The sequence below is a fragment of the Notothenia rossii genome, assembly GCF_949606895.1.
Source record: "Notothenia rossii genome assembly, chromosome: 1".
In the NCBI taxonomy this organism is placed as follows: Eukaryota; Metazoa; Chordata; class Actinopteri; order Perciformes; family Nototheniidae; genus Notothenia; species Notothenia rossii.
The window spans coordinates 43,377,749-43,395,321 of NC_136912.1; the positions used below are offsets into that span (position 1 = coordinate 43,377,749).

Below are 17,573 nucleotides of genomic sequence, written 5' to 3' on the forward strand. Positions count from 1 at the left end.
CCTTATGGGGAAAATAACACCCGTCATGTGTGTGTAGAGGTGTGTGTGGTTAAAACACTTTCATGAAGTGAAGGAATTTCCTTCTATAAAACAGCTGTGGGCAGCAGTGAGTGTCACGGCATGAATTCATAGATCAAGGCAGACTGGTGCACACACTCTCCTGTCCTGCCAGGCGACACGCCCGTTCTAAGCCGTGTCCCTCACTCCTCACATCCCAAGCATCCCCACAAGTGTATTATGTTGTTACATCGTTTCAGATGTTATGTTTCAGTTGTGCTCTGTCTATGTTCAGTGATGCAAACTTGTCACCTTTCGGCGAAATTCGCCGTTTTGAATCCAAAATAAGTCGTTTGTGTGATTCATGTAGATCTGCAATACAAATATTTTTGGGGTATCGGGGGGGCTGGGACCCGGAGTAATCTGCGGCCGTGAGCTGTTATGTGCCATCATGACACGCATGGTGTTCTTTTTTTATATATTATAATGAAGTACGAGCTGTGTGCTCGAGTCTTCCTGCCTGTCGGCTCTGCTCATGGATGTATAATAAGGCTCTGCTGCTCCTAGATGATGGTCTAGCTTCAGCAGCTACATTACCTACGGGTGCGTTCGTTAATATTAACTGTGCGTCCGGAGTCACTGTGGCACAGACTGGACCGCTGGTGAACAGCTGTTAGAACGGGCTGTTCAGGTGTCCAGAGCAGAGCTCCCTGTCGGAGCGGCAGAGCGTGATGTGAACTGAAAAGTTTTTCTGTGGCAATATTATTTAAGGAATCGTTGAGCTTGTGTAAATAATTAACGAGCTAGCATACATTGTCACTATCTGCTAACGTTAGCTTTAGCCTTCTATTTCTAATAGTTTTTTTCATAGGCTATAAACAGAGGTGGTATAAGTATATATATTGTACTTGAGTAAAAGTAGAAGTACTCAGATCTTGTACTTGAGTAAAAGTAGAAGTACTCAGGTCTTGTACTTGATTAAAAGTAGAAGTACTCATAGCCGTGGGAACATGTTTCAAATGGGGGGTGCTGTGGGGATGACACCAGGGCCAGTTTTGACCAATTTGCTGCCCTAGGCAAGATTTTAGCAGGCAATGAAAAACCTCTACAAAAGACACTACAAAAAGAGAAACATATTGACATGGTGGACAGCTTATATAAAAGACTTCAAATGTAATTAGTATTGCATGAACATGTTTTAATTGAGGGGTGGACTTCACATCTTCTTGGGGGGTCAGGGGGTGCCCCCCCAGGAAGATTTCTTTTAACATTTTAAAGTAAAATGCTTCAATCTGGTGCACTTTGAGCGCCCAATTACTAGAGACTGATCTAGGGGATACAACTCTAAACACCCATATGGAAAAGATCGGTTTGCATTTTAATAATCAAATAATATATGTGAACATAACCAATAACCTACCATAGCCAATAACAAATAAATGTAGGCTATCTTGTTTTATTTTTGTGGTTCATTTATATCTCATTTTACCAGTTAACATTTATTTATTTATGCATATTTTTAAATCTCTCCAGTTTTAAACAATATTTTGGGTTTACTGTCCTATATTATACATTGGAATGATTTCAAACCTGTTTTTATTTATCCTAATAATTATAAAGGAGTGCCTTGAAAATATTTGTTTAAATAAATTGTGATCAAAACGTTTGAGACCCACTGAGATAACTTAGACTAAAGTGAACTATCTAAACATTCAGAGAGTCCTTCACCTCACTGAGCCTCTCAGTCTGACAGGAGAGAACTCTCCCTCCATATTATTGTAGAAGCATCTTCTTATATTCGTTAGCCATTAACAACAATCCCCGCCGGTACCGGTGCTCGCTCTCTCTCTCTCTCTCTCTCTCTCTCTCTCTCTCTCTCTCTCTCTCTCTCTCTCTCTCTCTCTCTCTCTCTCTCTCTCTCTCTCTCTCTCTCTCTCTCTCTCTCTCTCTCTCTCTCTCTCTCTCTCTCTCTCTCTCTCTCTCTCTCACGCTGGCTGTGAGCTGCGGGCGCCTGCTAAGCCAACATCCCCCACTTTCATCACTTACAGCGCCCATCGTACAGAGCAAATGGAAAATGTAACTGGGGTGAAAAGGGTGTTATCTTTACTTAATTATGAATGTTGTCACATTGATTTTTTTTTTAATTATATTTGATTTAATCTTGTGGAAGTGCAGATCCCCTGTCCTCCACCAGGGGCTGCTGCAGCACCCTCAGCACCCCTACTTCCCACGGCCCTGGAAGTACTCAGATCTTGTACTTGAGTAAAAGTAGAAGCACACAGATCTTGTACTAGAGTAAAAGTAGAAGTACTCAAATCTTGTACTTGAGTAAAAGTAGAAGCACACAGATCTTGTACTAGAGTAAAAGTAGAAGTACTCAAATCTTGTACTTGAGTAAAAGTAGAAGCACTCAGGTCTTGTACTTGAGTAAAAGTAGAAGCACACAGATCTTGTACTAGAGTAAAAGTAGAAGTACTCAGGTCTTGTACTTGAGTAAAAGTAGAAGTACTCAGATCTTGTACTTGACTAAAAGTAATAGTCCCAGAGTGTAGGAATACTCTGTTACAGTAAAAGTCCTGCATTCAAAATGTTCCTCAAGTAAAAGTAGAAAAGTATTATCATCAAAATATAGTGAAAGTAGCGACAGTAAAAGTAATCATTGTGCAGATTGGTCCATTTCAGAATAATAGATATGATATGTTTTATAATGATTGATAATGAAAGTGTTCTCAAAGCTGCTAAAGGTGCAGCTAGTTTGAATGACTTTGTATACTGCAGGGTAGCTTGTGGATTTACTCCAGGTGGTACTAAAGTCTGATTTAACACTTGATTATATTTCACTTAATTAATCCAGATCTGTGAAGTAACTAAAGGTATTAAATACATGTAGTGGAGTCAAAGTACACCATGTACCTCTGAACTGTAGTGGAGTAGAAGAACAAAGTAGCAAAACATTGAAATACTTAAATAAAGTACAAGTATCTCAAAATTGTGTATAGTACTTGTTGAGTTTATGAACTTAGTTACTTTACACCATGTGGCTATAAAGATAAAAAGACTTAAGCCTTGCACAGAGGCATGAAAATACATTTTCAAAATGCTCAACAGTGCTGCCAAAATTATAAACTGACTGCTCGACAATTTGAAATAAATGCTTTTATATATTTCTATTATGTGACTCATTGGCGTTTCTGTTATTATTAACACTGCTGCTTTAGTTGTTCTGACTGCTAAAATCCTCTGTCATTCCGTGGGGTGGGGGAGCCGGGGGCTCGGATCCTTGTCACCTTTTTCATACCTGATGAGTTTGCATCCCTGTATGTTAAAAAGCCTCAGTCACCTTAATTCATGTAATAAAAACATCTCAGGTCAGTAACACTCAAAGCTAAATGTGCAATACCATGTTCAGCTATGTTACTATTTATAATGTTATTGTTGTTACATCAGAAGATGTACATATTGAAATGATTTCTTAACTTACAGTAGGCTATTTTTTACAATGTGTGTTGGAAGGATTTATTAAATTACAATGAATATTGTCATTGTTGAAGGCTTTTAGAGAAGGGTGAACTATAAGCCTGAATTACATAACATTTTATACCTAAAAACATAAAAGCCACAATAAATAAGTAGTTATTTTTACCTCCCGTATTGCTTTCAACCCACCAGCTTTTATGGTGTTGTTACGTCACTAACTGTAAGCTTGTCACATACAGTCTATGGTCACTCAGAGTAACCTACTGTTAATTTAGCTGCTGGAGAAGAAAGATCAGGGGGGGAGGGGGGGAGAGAGCTGTGGTTGATGGGCCATTAGTTGTGTAAATACACAGCTGAGAGCTGCCGTTTCATTCAGACTGTTTAAAAAACTGTAACAACGGACTATTTTTCTTAGCGGATGCATGTGAATTTAAATCAATACATACAACTATTTTTTAAATCAATAAAAACATTTTCTAAATCCATAAAAGCATTTCAATTAATATTGGGAGTCATGTCGTTACTTTGTTGAGAATGTGGCCATGTAATAAGCGGGATAATTTGCAGCGAGTTGTTCTTTATGGGGAAAATAACACCCTTCATCCAAATGAGGATCCCTCCGCTACACTTTGGGATCCTGATCGACCGACGAAACTCCATTAAAATATACATATTTTTGGTGAATTACTGAGTTTAGGCACGTTAATAACGTTTTAATGAAGTTGAATACAGTATATTCATATGTGTCAGTGATTTCATGTCAATTCGGCGAACATAAACATAAATGATCGTGGTGAAGATGATGATTAAATTAGGATTAAAAATCGAGAGCCGGGCTGCATTTCCTCCCGTTCGTTTTTTTCGAATAACAAAATTATTTTGTTAAATAACAACATGGTGATGTTTTGTAAATGATTACATGTCTCTTATTTAGCACAGTAGTATGATATCCGTGACATATGGATCTTAACAAAGTTCCGCTGTATATCCAGCATACTGTATCTCACTTTATTTCACATGAGCTCCAGTGTGGAACCCCACTGCACCCCCTGGTGGATCAATGATCCATTGCAGCTGGCTTCAGTATAATTACATTTATCTATCACGGGGGCGGTCTCAAGTCAAGCTGGAGGTTTTCCCTTGAGCGAGGGCAGATCACGTACCAATCACGGCCCTCGCGTTTCAAACTGTCTGAAATGAATCGCTACATCTGTAAGTGCGTTCGACCAACAAAGTACAAACTTGAAGAAAACAGAATCATATAAGTACATCAGGTTTCATAGAGCTAAAACATTTCAAGTGCTACTCAACTGGCTTTAGATAAGCCAGTCCTTTATTAGTATACAAGTGTTTTGTTAATAGTTCTATCGCTCGAAGTGGAGTCGAAAGAGATGAGTTTTCAGTCTGCGCCGGAAGATGTATAAGCCTTCTGCTGTCCTGATGTCAATGGGGAGCTCATTCCACCATTTTGGAGCCAGGATAGCAAACCCACGTGTTTTTGCTGATGGGAACTTGGGTCCCCATCGCAGTGCGGGTGCAGCGAGCTGTTTGGCTGATGCAGAGCGGAGTGCACGTGCTGGGGTGTTCGGTTTAACCATGTCCTGGATGTAGGAAGGGCCAGATCCATTCGCAGCATGGTACGCAAGTACCATTGTTTCGAAGTGGATTCTAGCAGTTACCGGAAGCCAGTGAAGGGAGCGGAAGAGCGGCGTGATGTGGGAGAATTTAGGAAGGTTGAAGACCAAACGAGCCGCTGCATTCTGGATGAGCTGCAGAGGTCGGATGGCACATGCAGGTAGACCAGCCAGGAGGGAGTTGCAGTAGTCTAGGCGTGAGATGATGTAAGTCTGGACCAGAACCTGCGTCGCTTTCTGGGTCAGCTGGGGACGTATCCTCCTGATGTTGTAAATCGTGTATCTGCAGCAGCGGGTTGTAGCAGCTATATTTGCAGTGAAGGACAGTTTGTTATCTAGGGTCACACCTAGATTCCTTGCAGTCTGAGTCGGGGAAACAATCGAGGTGCCGATGTTGATTGTTAGGTCAAGAGTGGGACAATCTTTTCCCGGAAGGAAAAGCAGTTTAGTCTCGTCAAGGTTGAGCTTGAGGTGGTGAGCAGACATCCACTGAGAGATGTCAGCTAGACAAGCAGAGATGCGTGCGACGACCTGGGTCTCTGAACGGGGAAAGGACATAATTTATTGGGTGTCGTTAGCGTAGCAGTGGTATGAAAAACCATGCGGGCTAATGACTGATCCGAGCGAGTTTGTGTACAAGGAGAAGAGGAGGGGACCAAGAACAGAGCCCTGAGGGACCCCTGTAGTTAATTGACAATGGTCAGACTCGGACCCTCTCCAAGTTACCCTGTAGGTGCGGTCTTTGAGGTATGAGGTGAGGAGGGATATTGCAGAGCCTGAAACTCCAAGTTCTTGGAGAGTGCGAAGGAGGATCTGATGATTCACCGTGTCGAATGCATCAGACAGGTCCAAAAGGATGATGACAGAGGAGAGGGAGGCTGCTTTAGCAGTGTGCAGTTCCTCAGTGACAGCAAGGAGGGCAGTTTCTGTTGAGTGACCTGCCTTGAAACCAGACTGGTGCGGATCCAGAAGGTTGTTCTGATGGAGATAACAGGAGAGTTGTTTAAAGACAGCGTGTTCAAGTGTTTTAGACAGGAACGGGAGGAGAGAGACAGGCCTGTAGTTTATAACATCAGACGGGTTGAGAGTGGGTTTCTTTAGGAGAGGGTTTACTCTTACCTCCTTGAGACTGTTTGGAAAGTGACCAGAAGTTAGAGAAGTGTTGATGAAATGGGTGAGAAACGGTAGAATATCAGGAGCGATAGTCTGAAGGAGGTTTGAAGGGATAGGGTCCAGAGGACAGGTGGTAGGACGGGCAGAGGTAACGAGGGTAAGAACCTCACTTGGAGAGAGAGGGGAAAAGGAGGTCAGTGTGTGGGTGAACGGTGGGTGTAGTGACCAAGCGGTGAGTAAAGGTGAGTCAGAAAAAGAAGGGCGAATATCATCAACCTTTTTTTCAAAGTGGTTAACAAAGTCGCTTGACAGAAGTGAGGAGGGGGAAGGGGCTTTGGGGGGGTCCAAGAGGGTGGAGAAGATGGAAAATAGTTTTTGGGGATTGGAATAGGAAGATTGGATCTTATCTTGAAAGAAAGTGCTTTTTGCCTGAGAGATGGAAGCAGAGAAAGAGGAGAGGAGAGCCTGATAGGTTAGGAGGTCGTCATGGTGTTTGGATTTCCACCATTTCCGCTCTGCTGCCCGAAGGATGGTTCTTTTAGCACGCAGTGCGTCATTTAGCCAGGGAGTCGGAGGGGACTGACGAGCCTGCCGAGATGTGAGAGGACAGAGAGAGTCCAGAGAGGATGAGAGAGTAGAGAGGAGGGTTTCTGCAGCGGAGTTTGGAGGCAGGAGTTGGAACGAGTCAGAGGAAGGGAGGGCTGAGAGCACCGATGAGGCAAAGGTAGAGGGGGAGAGGGAACGAAGGTTGCGGCGGACAGCTGCATAATTAGAAGAGGTTAGTTCGTTATGTTTGGAAAGGGGTAGAGAGAATGAAATGAAGAAGTGATCGGATGTGTGGAGCGGGTTTACAGAGAGGTTAGAAGTAGAGCAGTTCCTTGAGAATATGAGATCAAGGACATTGCCAGCATTATGAGTTGGTGGGGATTGAGACTGTGAGAAAGCAAAGGCGGTTAAAAGAGATGTTAGTTCAGATGTCTTCCCTGTCTGGAGGTTGAAGTCTCCGAGAAGTACAGCGGGAGGGCCAGTTTCAGGGATGTGTGACAGGAGATGATCTAATTCCTCCAAGAAGTCCCCCAAGGCGCCTGGTGGACGGTAGAGAACAACAATGGTTAATTGTATAGGATGGGTTACTGTGACGGCATGGAATTCAAAGGTGGAAGGAGTGAAGTTAGGTAGCTTGAAGAGGGAAAAGCTCCATTTGGGAGAGAGCAGGAGACCAGTGCCACCTCCTCTGCCAGAGGGTCTGGGTGTGTGGGAGAAGGAATATGCTGTGGAGAGAGCTGCTGGGGTGGATGTGTTGGATGGAGTAATCCAGGTCTCAGTGAGAGCAAGGAAATCCAGAGACTGCAGGGAAGCGTAGCCAGAGATGAAGTCAGCCTTAGGAACAGCTGACTGGCAGTTCCACAGGCCACCTGAAATTAGATGCTGGATCTCAGTGGAGCATGTGGGATAGACGAGAGCAGGCCGGTTATATCGATTAGGAGATACACGGGGCCAGTGATAATTACGGGAAGACACATAAACAGGAATGGAGAAAATACACATGATTATAGCATGAGGGGCTAATAAAAAACAAATAAAATAAAATACTAGAGATACTTAGCTCAATCAAAGTAGGATTTTGCCTCCTCTTTGCCTCCCTCGTGCCTCCAAAAGGACTCTAATGTCTTTGTCAGTCTTATTCCAACAGGACTCTAATGTCTTCGTCTGACTGACGCTCCAGGAAAGTGCTGCCTAAAATGGACACCTGATTGCTGAGTTCTCGCAGCTGTGGGGCCACGCCCCTTTAATTAGTTAGCTCTCTGCAGCTGGTGGCCCTCAAAAGGAAATCTAGACTGGCTCCCTCCTGAGTTGTTATTGTATTTTCAGTGTCACAATGGTTTTCCAATTACATTAAACCCTAAGTTATAAAGTTATGAGTTTAACCCTTAATACAGTTACACCTACTCAATAAAGCTCTTAGTATTGTTTAAATCAAAGTTTAACCCTAGCAGTCAGTTAGTTCATTACTTGTCCCAAGTTTCTGCCTGACATATACTGTAGCGGTTTTGAGATTTAAAATCACAATTTCAGTCAGATCAACTACAGAGCATTTATACAGAGTATACACACTGAAACAGAGAAGTCTAAAAACAGAATGTTACTCACACAATTCTAGAAGTCACCAGTTGTTATTCTGTCAAAATCGAGTTGCATACGTATTAATACTTTAATAATAACAGGTTAATCATTCTAATTAAGGTCAACCTTTTTTTCTTGACCTTTCACTGTCTTTTGAATTGGACTTGTTCTAATACTATTTTATTTCATTGCAATTTTGTTCAACCCAAAATAACCTTGCGGAAACAAGCCAAGTCAAAATTTAATTTCCTTGAAAAAACTGAACCCGATTAAGTGCTAATTACATTGATTATGATATTTTAGTTTGTTTCAATGATTGTGTTGAGTTTTTTGTATTAATCTTAGTATTTCTCTAAAAGAACTGCCCCATTTGAATCCAAAAATGTATTAATTCAATATTTATTTATTATTAGAAATTCTCTTCCTCAATTATGTTGAATTGCATGTTTTTCTGAAGACAGTTCTTCACCTTTTTTCATGTTCATCACACCTAAAGTAACAGAGCTTGAGTAGTTACTCTGACTGCCAGAGGGAGGAGACAAGAGTTCCATACCTCAGATTGAAGGATAGAAAGATCCATGGAAATTAATATTAATTCACGGACTCATAAAATGATGCATTTATTTTAAACTTTTGTATGAATGATTACTTAGTATTACTTAGTATTTCTGAGGTTACCGCACACAATAGCAAACAGCTTGTTTGTTTATAGCCTAGTTTTAAATGTTTACTTCTGGAAATTACATGTAAGCTACAAAAATGGAGATTATCCTGCTGAACAAAACGTGTTAGCATCATAAACGTGTGTTTTCTATAGATCTATTTTCTGCATTATTTAGAAATCCGATGCAGAAATCCGATTGCTTTTAGTCGAGGCAACCCCTGCAATGTTAACAATCATCTCGTAAAAATACATCATCATTGCACCTCCCCTTTTATAGTTCTAAGAAATGTCTAATCTAGAGGAATTCTTAGTTAAACTAGTGACATACCTTGAGGGGTCTGGGGTGGCAGTGAAGAAGTGGACGCAGGGCAGGCTGTTGTCTCTGGGCAGGACAGACACCATGCTGCCTGTGGTGCAGAAACCTCCAGAGTCCATGCAGATCCCACTGGGCTTGTCCCTCAGAATGGACATCATCACCTCAGCCGTAACTGAGCCTGCAGAGAGTGGATGAATGTTACAGTAGATTGACATTTAAAAAAAGATACGACTTATGTTCTAAGGGGGACGTCCACAGGCATTCTGGAAAAAGAAGAACTTGAGCCCTCTCACCTTCATGTTGCTGGAGTAGCTCTGTGCCGCCCCTGTAGCGCTGTTTGGCCAGCTCCATCCTGGCAGGTGGGTTCTCGGAACTAAACACCTGAGAGAAATTGAACTCTCCCTCTCCGTCCCACCAGCCCTGGCCCTGGGCCACGCTGCGCAGCTCTGGGTGCTCTGCGGACCCCTCAGCACCGATGGTCAGCTGGTTGGAGATGTTCTTCACCCCCTCTGAGAAAAGGAAGGGGATGTTATATTGTAGAGATGCTTGATTTCTTTAATCTTAGCTGTTCCCCTCACAGAGCGCAGGCATTCGACCTTGAGGTGATACTCTCTTTAATAGTGGCGTTGTCCCCATATTATTGACTGTAATGAGTCAGGCATAAGTTGATACAGGATGTTTTCCTGGCTTTAGGGACATCTGGTAGTCCATCTGATTGGGTATGTGTCTCCCCTTAGGCAAATATATTCTTAGCAAAGGGACAGGAGTTATAGTGCTTTGCTTGTTATGTCTTGTCATGCAGAATGTTGATTATTCTCTCAGAACAAGTTAGAACTCTGCTGCTAGGGTCCACACCCGCACCAAACCCTGGCAGCACATCACCCCTACCCCCCGTCACCTCCACTGGCTCCAGAACTCGCATCACCTATAAACTCCTCCTCATCACCTACTTGTCCCTCCATGCCCTTTCCCCTAATATGCCTTCTGTCTCCCGTCTGTTTTCTTCGTAGTTCCAGTGTGTTCAGTCCCACAGAGTGTGTTTTGTGTTTGTCCCTCTGTAAAAGAGACCTTGGGTTTATGAAGGCGCTATGTAAATGTAAGTTATTATTATGAAATACTTTGGACTTGGTTAGAGAGATTCAGAATTGGTTGAGCAGGAGCTTTTTCACTTCTTTGCTGCAGCAAATGTCTATGTCAATTCTCCGGCTGAACTTCTAAAAAATGTATTGTCTGACATCAGTTCAAGCTCTCCAGTGTTCTCCCAGTCTTCCGAGTCCTTGCTCCAAATGCTATGCTCCAATTGTCTTTTTAAGAGGGCAACATATTAAAAATGTTCCACCTTTCAGCAAGAATCATGCCGTTTATGTACACTAATGCATCTTTGTGCTGTATTTGCATATACTTGCAGGTTAATCTCCACTTGACAGAGTGCTTCAACCCTGATGCACGAAGGTCTGACTCTTCACAAAAGTCATAGAATCCCCTGAATTATTTGACTGTTTTCTATAAGCTTTGGTCTCATGTTAAAGAATAAAGAATAAACAAAGAGATTTGTTTAAGTAAAGAAATATTTCGTATAGATTTGATGTGGTTTAGTGTTGATATGCTTTTTAAGGCTGATTAAACTCACTCGTAACTTAAGTATTTTTTAGTCCCATAAATCCTTTTAGCCTTGCTAGTGGTATCGCTTTATGGATCCCTGACTCCACCGGGTCACATTTTAATGCGTCTTTGGTTCATGTTAAAAGGCCATTATGTCTAAATGACTATTATCGGCCCTTTAGTGAGTCTACATTGTTGCACTGGGGTGCAAAGGTCCTTAGGTTTTAAAGTCCGGAAAAAAGAGCAAAATATGTCTATGCAAGAGATTTGGTGATTTTTCAATTAACTTTCCAGAAAGAATGTATGCTGCATAAACAGTGCAAATATCAAGCCACACAGCCTTCAAAAATACTGTATTTGACCCCTTACTTAAAATATATCCTATTTTGGATCATTTTATCTTCATGGTGAATTAGAAAATGGTAGGTGATCCGCCAGGCACCCTATCTGGCCCACTGACTGAATGTTCATTTTCACTCACTACTCATGCACCTCCCACTCAGCACCCCTTGACCTTTAACCCTTTACCTGTAACCTTCTGTGCCACCCAAAGCCTCCCTGCTGTTTCCAGGACCCAGGCCTCGTTGCGGTCCACCAGCAAGAAGGTGTTGTGGTAGCTGAACGGCTCAGGGTCCTCCCTGCACGGCCCCCCCTGGCCATGCTGCTCCAGGAGGCTGGTGATGACCGTCAGCGCCCCCCAGGCAGTGTCCCCTCGCTCCAAGCCCAGTCTGATGAGAACATGCTGGATTACTTTCTTTTTACAAGATACCATGTAGGTATAACAGTTAATACATTTCAGTGGTGTAAAGCAACTAAGGATATCTACTTAGTGTTTCAATGTTATGCTACTTTGTACTTCTACTCCACTATAATTCAGAGGTAAATGGTGTACTTCTACTCGACTACATTTATTTAATACCTTTAGTTACTTTACAGATGTGGATGAATGATGTGAAATATGATCAAGTGTTAAATCAGACTTTAGTTCCACCTGGAGTAAATTCACAAGCTACCCTGCAGTATACAAAATCATTCAAACTAGCAGCACCTTTACCAGCTTTGAGAACACTTTAATGATCAATTATTATAAAACATATCATATATATTATTCTGAAATGGACCAATCTGCACAAGGACTACTTTTACTTTTGGAACTTGAAGTTTATTTTGATGATAATACTTTTCGACTTTTACTTGAATAACATTTTGAATGCAGGACTTTTACTGTAACAGAGTATTCGTACATTCTGGTGCTTTGTTTTACTTATGTACACGATCTGAGTACTTCTCCCACCTATGATAAGTTCTAAATAAATGGTAACAATTCTTTCATTTGATCTAATTGTACTTTTTCATGTATTCAGTCTTTTTAACTAACCATGAGGACCGGTTGAGCTTGTTTCTGCGGTTCAGACGATCCTCTGCGTATTTTTTCGAGGAAACGGTATCTGAGAATCACTTGGCAACATTCCCTATTGGTTAACTATTTTTATACAAAGAGATGAATAGATTAGAACTCCTTCATGTTCTTACCACACCTGTCATAACAGGCTCCTGACAATCTACACACGCTTCTGATCAAAGCGTCAGAGGATCAAGTTAAAAGGTCTAATGAATGTCCAATATTTAAACTGTATATAATTAGAACACAGTTAATAGTTGCTTTAATCAGCTTTGAAAATGTATATTTCTTTATTGCCTAAATCGCTTTACTGTTCATTATTATTATTATAATTTTTGAGATGTGTCTTCATGAAGTCTTCAAAGTATTTCCTTCAATACAATAATTCCTTTAGTTTCTAAACCAGTATACGGTGAAGAAAAGTAAAGCATGCTCAGTATTTTGGCCCCACAAAAAACCCATTAGGTTGTATTTTAGTTTATGTAATTGCAATATTCAATCCATCCAGCCATACAGCATCAAAAGGGTTCTCACCTGACGAGGTCCATGCCCAGTAGAGCCTCTCCGGGGCTGACGGCCTCTCGGGTCCAGACAGCCTCGTTCCCGATACACACTCCCTGGTCATTGGCTCCCATCTCTGCACCCCACATCCAGGCAGGTTTACTGAGGACGACAGCGTGGGTCTGCTCCACCTGAGGGATCTGGATGTATGTGCACTGAGGAAAAAAAAGAGTGAGTGAATGAATTGAAAACCAGAAAAAATAATGGTGTTGTATAAATCAAGGTATGTAGGTATACATTGCACAAACACTTACACCAACACTAATTAAATCAAACTTTATTTTTATAGCACTTTCGACACTCAAAGTTAGCTCTAAGTGCTTCACAAAACAAACACATAGACAATTTACAAAAAATGTAAACAATACTATCTACCCCTTCCCAGGTAATAACCAGAGTAACAATTACAATAAAATAAGAATAAAATATAATTCAATTAAAAGTCAAATGTAAAACTAGTGTGGTAGGAAAAGCTGAGATAATCTCTAAGGTAAATACCAAAAGGCAAAAATTACCTCCTTTGCGGTAAAACAGTGTATCCGATCAGCCTTTTCTAGACATCAGTATTCTGAATTAAATGAATGAGAGACATAAATGTGTACATTAGGTCTATTTAGAACTAGAAAATTGTCCTCAGTAGAGACTCACTCCCAAACAAAGAAGAGTTAGGTCTCATTCAACTGCCCCTCTAGCTCTCCTACAATCCAGATGGTGGCAAAGATAAAAGAGACGGCGATTCCAGTGGCGGCTGGTGGAATTGTTTCTAGGTAGGGCTGTGCCACATGCAATCAATTTCAGCAAACATCCCAGTATGACTTATTGCAAAAAAAGTGTTCAGTGTTAATTTACCAGTCTTAAATTGTAATGCCTCCATAAACAAATTAAGCATTTGAGACTGAGGACTATATACAAAAACTTAAAAACAATGGCATTAGCAATACTTGCATACATGTATGTATATATATGATGTATATATATATATATATATATATATATTACAGAACAACGGTATAATCAACATTATAAAACGGACAAGTCAAATCAAGCAATCTGATTGGTTCTTAGCCGTGATTAATGAGCGTATATCACGGGTAGAATTGTAGTTACTTTCACAAGTCATGTATCCCTCCGCCTCTGAGAAAAGCTACAACCGTTACAACTGTTACATTACGTCCGTTACGAAACCTAACTAATTAACTAACAAAGCTTAAGATGGAAACATTTAAGGTTAACTTCGACCTCCGAGGTGGTCTTACTAGTATGGAGGAGTGGATTGAGCAGTGCCTTTCTCCAGAAAAAAAAAGCACCTAAACGACGACATGCAGAGCTACGTGAAGAGCAGGTAGACAGAGGCGCGGGAAGGTATTTTGAGTGGGGGTGCTGAGGTGCTGGACTCCAGTGAACACTATTACGGGCACTATAGAGCACGCACAAAAGCGCGAGCACCAGGGGCGCTACATTGGAATCAGGGTATATGCAGGAATCCTGAAGTCAAATTGAATACCTTTTAAGAACCTTTCCATACATTTTAAGACCTCATCGCCACTTTGAGTTCTAACCGGTTACATTGGCGACACACTTTACCTCACATTTACTACAGTGTTGATTGTAAGATAGCACAACTAAACAGCTTGTGATAACTCCTTATTATAATTCAGATAGAACAAAGCACAAGATAATGAATTGTGTGACTAACCCAATGCAAGGTTTATTAGAAAAATAAACCATTAGAAAGTATTTGATTTAGGCATTGTTCCCAAGAGATACAACAAAAACGATATCCTATGTGTAGGAGCCACATATGAAGCAATTTCTGTGTTTGTTACGATACATGTTTTTTGAGTCACAATAGGTGGTGGGCGTGTCATTGGATTTGTGTGGTGACGTTTGTGCTTATATCCGGTTGCTTTTACCTGCGCATTTGGTAATAGATGGGGGGGTGAGCTAGAGAAGGACAATTTTTGTTGAACGCACGCACGCACGCACGCATATGGATATGGAATATTGCATTTTTGCTTTGCAAATAAAAGGTCAAACGCATACTGTTGGAAAGACTGAGTTTGTGCGCGTCCACAGTGTTTTTTCTCTTGTTTAGTCCCTCGCGGCACTTTGTTTAAGATTACTGCCGCAATATTAAGTCAACAAAAAAGACTTGTACCACAGCGTGGATCTACGGAGATTGCTAGGATCGATCTGAGACGCTGTGGAATTAAAAGGAAACATTGAAACGCCGTGTTCGCCGCTGTATTGGAGAGCGGCTTAAGGAAACTTCAGCGTGCTGCCGGGAGGATAAAGACTGACGGACGATCCACACAGCAGCAGGAGCGAGCGGTATGTAACTTCTTCATTCATGCTGTGTAAATGTTTGTTAGAACACAGTGTGAATAAGTTACTGCTGCGTGTCCATTGGGGACTGACTTGTTGCTTGCGTGTGTTGGTTTGTGCCGCTAGAGGTTGTGTGGATTGGAGCATTTGTTGTTCATTCATTAAAACATTAAAAGGATATGTCAATAAGTGGATCAAATTCAGATGTCAATGTGGCAAAAATGGATGAACAAAAGAAGAGAGTCGATACTCACTGCCAAGGCTTTGGCAAATAAAATGGAAAAGCTTCAAAAGGAACGTCAATCAACGGTTCACAAAATGAAAAGTGTGATTAAAACAATGAATGATCTCATGCAAAGGGATGACAACGCCTCACAAATACAAACTCAACTTGAACATTTAATTCAACTGGTTAAAGAAACCACCCTGTTACACAAGTCTGTAATTCCTCTTCTTCCTGCAGACGAACAGGAAAATCAAAATGTATGGTTTGCCAAGACAATGAAATACAACAATGGATTTATCGACGATGTCAAGCAATGGCTTTCTGAAACTGGGAGACAACCGAGCAGCACCATTGCACATGTTTCCTCAATTGAGATATATGATGAACACCAACAAAGTATGTCTCATGTTTCAAAACAATCTGGGAAAAATGTTGAAACTTCTGAAGCACAAGAGGAAATAAAACCAAGCGACAGTGTTTCAAACATAGGAAGCATTGGGTCTTGCAAGCGGAGCTCTGCTGGAACCAGGTCCAGTGTTTCAACTACATCATCATGCATCAAAGCTGAGGCTGACATGGCCGCTCTCATGGCACGACAAATGTTATTAAAAGACAAGCATGCATTGGATGAACAAGAGGAAGAGCTCAGGAAAAATAAGGAACAGCTCAGGAAACAGAGGGAGCAACTGGAAATGGAAGTTGAAATAGCCGCATCAAGGGCTAAAATGAATGTGCTAAGACGCTCTGGAAGGTCTCGTGCTGCAAGTAATACATCTGTGAGTCCCGATGGCATGCATTCTTATTTGGAAAGGGGACGAAAGGAAGCCACACTCAGTGCTGGAGCAAAAACATTTCTGCCTGACACAAACAGGCCTACAGGTGGCCAGTCTGACTTACAGTTTTCGCACAGAGAACATGAAGTAGAATATGGACATCTGCAACATCAAGCCATAAGAAGCTCAGAGGCCAATATACATCAAAGTTCAACACAATCACATCCACAGTTACAGCACCAAAGCAATCACCCAGCAGCACTGGCACCAAGCAGCAGTGCTCAGAATCCTTTAATTAATGTTTTGGAAAGAAAAAATGAAATAACATCCATGTTGGTTCAGCAACAGTCTCTTTCTTTTCTGCCGAAAAGAGAAATTCAGATTTTTGATGGCTCTCCATTTCAATATCAAGCATTCATAAGAGCTTTTGAGCACAGCATTGAGGAGAAGACTCACAACCCTAAAGACTGCCTGTATTTTCTCGAACAGTACACCAGGGGGCAGCCTTTGGAGCTTGTCAGAAGCTGTCAGCATATGGCCCATGACAGAGGATATGCCAAAGCAAAGGCTTTGCTACAGGAGCATTTTGGTAATGCACAGAAAATTGTTTCAGCTTAAATGGAAAAGGCTCTTTCATGGCAGCCAATAAGAGTAGAAGATGTGCGAGCTCTGCAAGCTTACGGTCTCTTTCTGAGGATGCTGCAACGTCATGGAAGAGTTTGAATACATGTGTGAGTTGAACATGCCTAGCAATATGCTAGCCATCATAAAAAAGTTGCCCTACAAATATAGGGACAAATGGAGAACTCTGGCCTATGACTTACAGAAAAGGCAGGGCCGTAGAGCTACATTCATGGATATTGTTAACTTCGTTGAAAGACAGGTGGATATTGTGAGCGATCCACTGTTTGGAGATATACAGGATACTCCACCAGCAGCCAACAAAGATGTGAGGAAAGCTAAGTTTGAACCTCGTCCAAGGATGAGGGGAAGCAGCTTTGCTACTACTATTACGACAGCGGAAAAGAAAGTGGAACCTGAAATAAGAATGAAGGAGAGAGGCTCACTAGGTACAAGTGTTTGCCTGTTTTGTGGAGGTGGACATATACTGGATCTGTGTTTTCAACTGGAAAGAAAGGCTCATAGTGAGAAAATCGCTTTCTAAAGGGAACATGGTGCCTGTTTTGGATGCTTGTGTATTGGGCACATGAGTAAAGACTGTAGGAAACGCCTCTCGTGCAAAGTATGCAGTCTGAAGCACCCAAGCATACTTCATATCTATCAGAAAGAGAAAGAAACTGACACAACGCAAGCTAAAGGAAAAGCTATAAGCAGTGCTCTGATCTCCGTTCAGTCCAG

The 17,573-nt window shown here is 41.5% G+C and overlaps 1 protein-coding gene across 5 annotated transcripts in view; it reads right to left on the reverse strand.

Moving 5' to 3' along the window:
- Positions 1–17,573, reverse strand: part of scrn2 (secernin 2) — a 37,623-nt gene that overhangs the window by 5,823 nt on the left and 14,227 nt on the right. For all 5 annotated transcript variants that reach the window (XM_079666724.1, XM_079666723.1, XM_079666725.1 and 2 more), the window contains exons 3-6: positions 12,864–13,045; positions 11,456–11,655; positions 9,619–9,834; positions 9,338–9,503 (exon numbers count right to left, since the gene is read on the reverse strand). In XM_079666724.1, the coding sequence (XP_079522850.1) occupies positions 9,338–9,503; positions 9,619–9,834; positions 11,456–11,655; positions 12,864–13,045 (764 nt within the window). The remainder of the gene's footprint in view (positions 1–9,337; positions 9,504–9,618; positions 9,835–11,455; positions 11,656–12,863; positions 13,046–17,573) is intronic.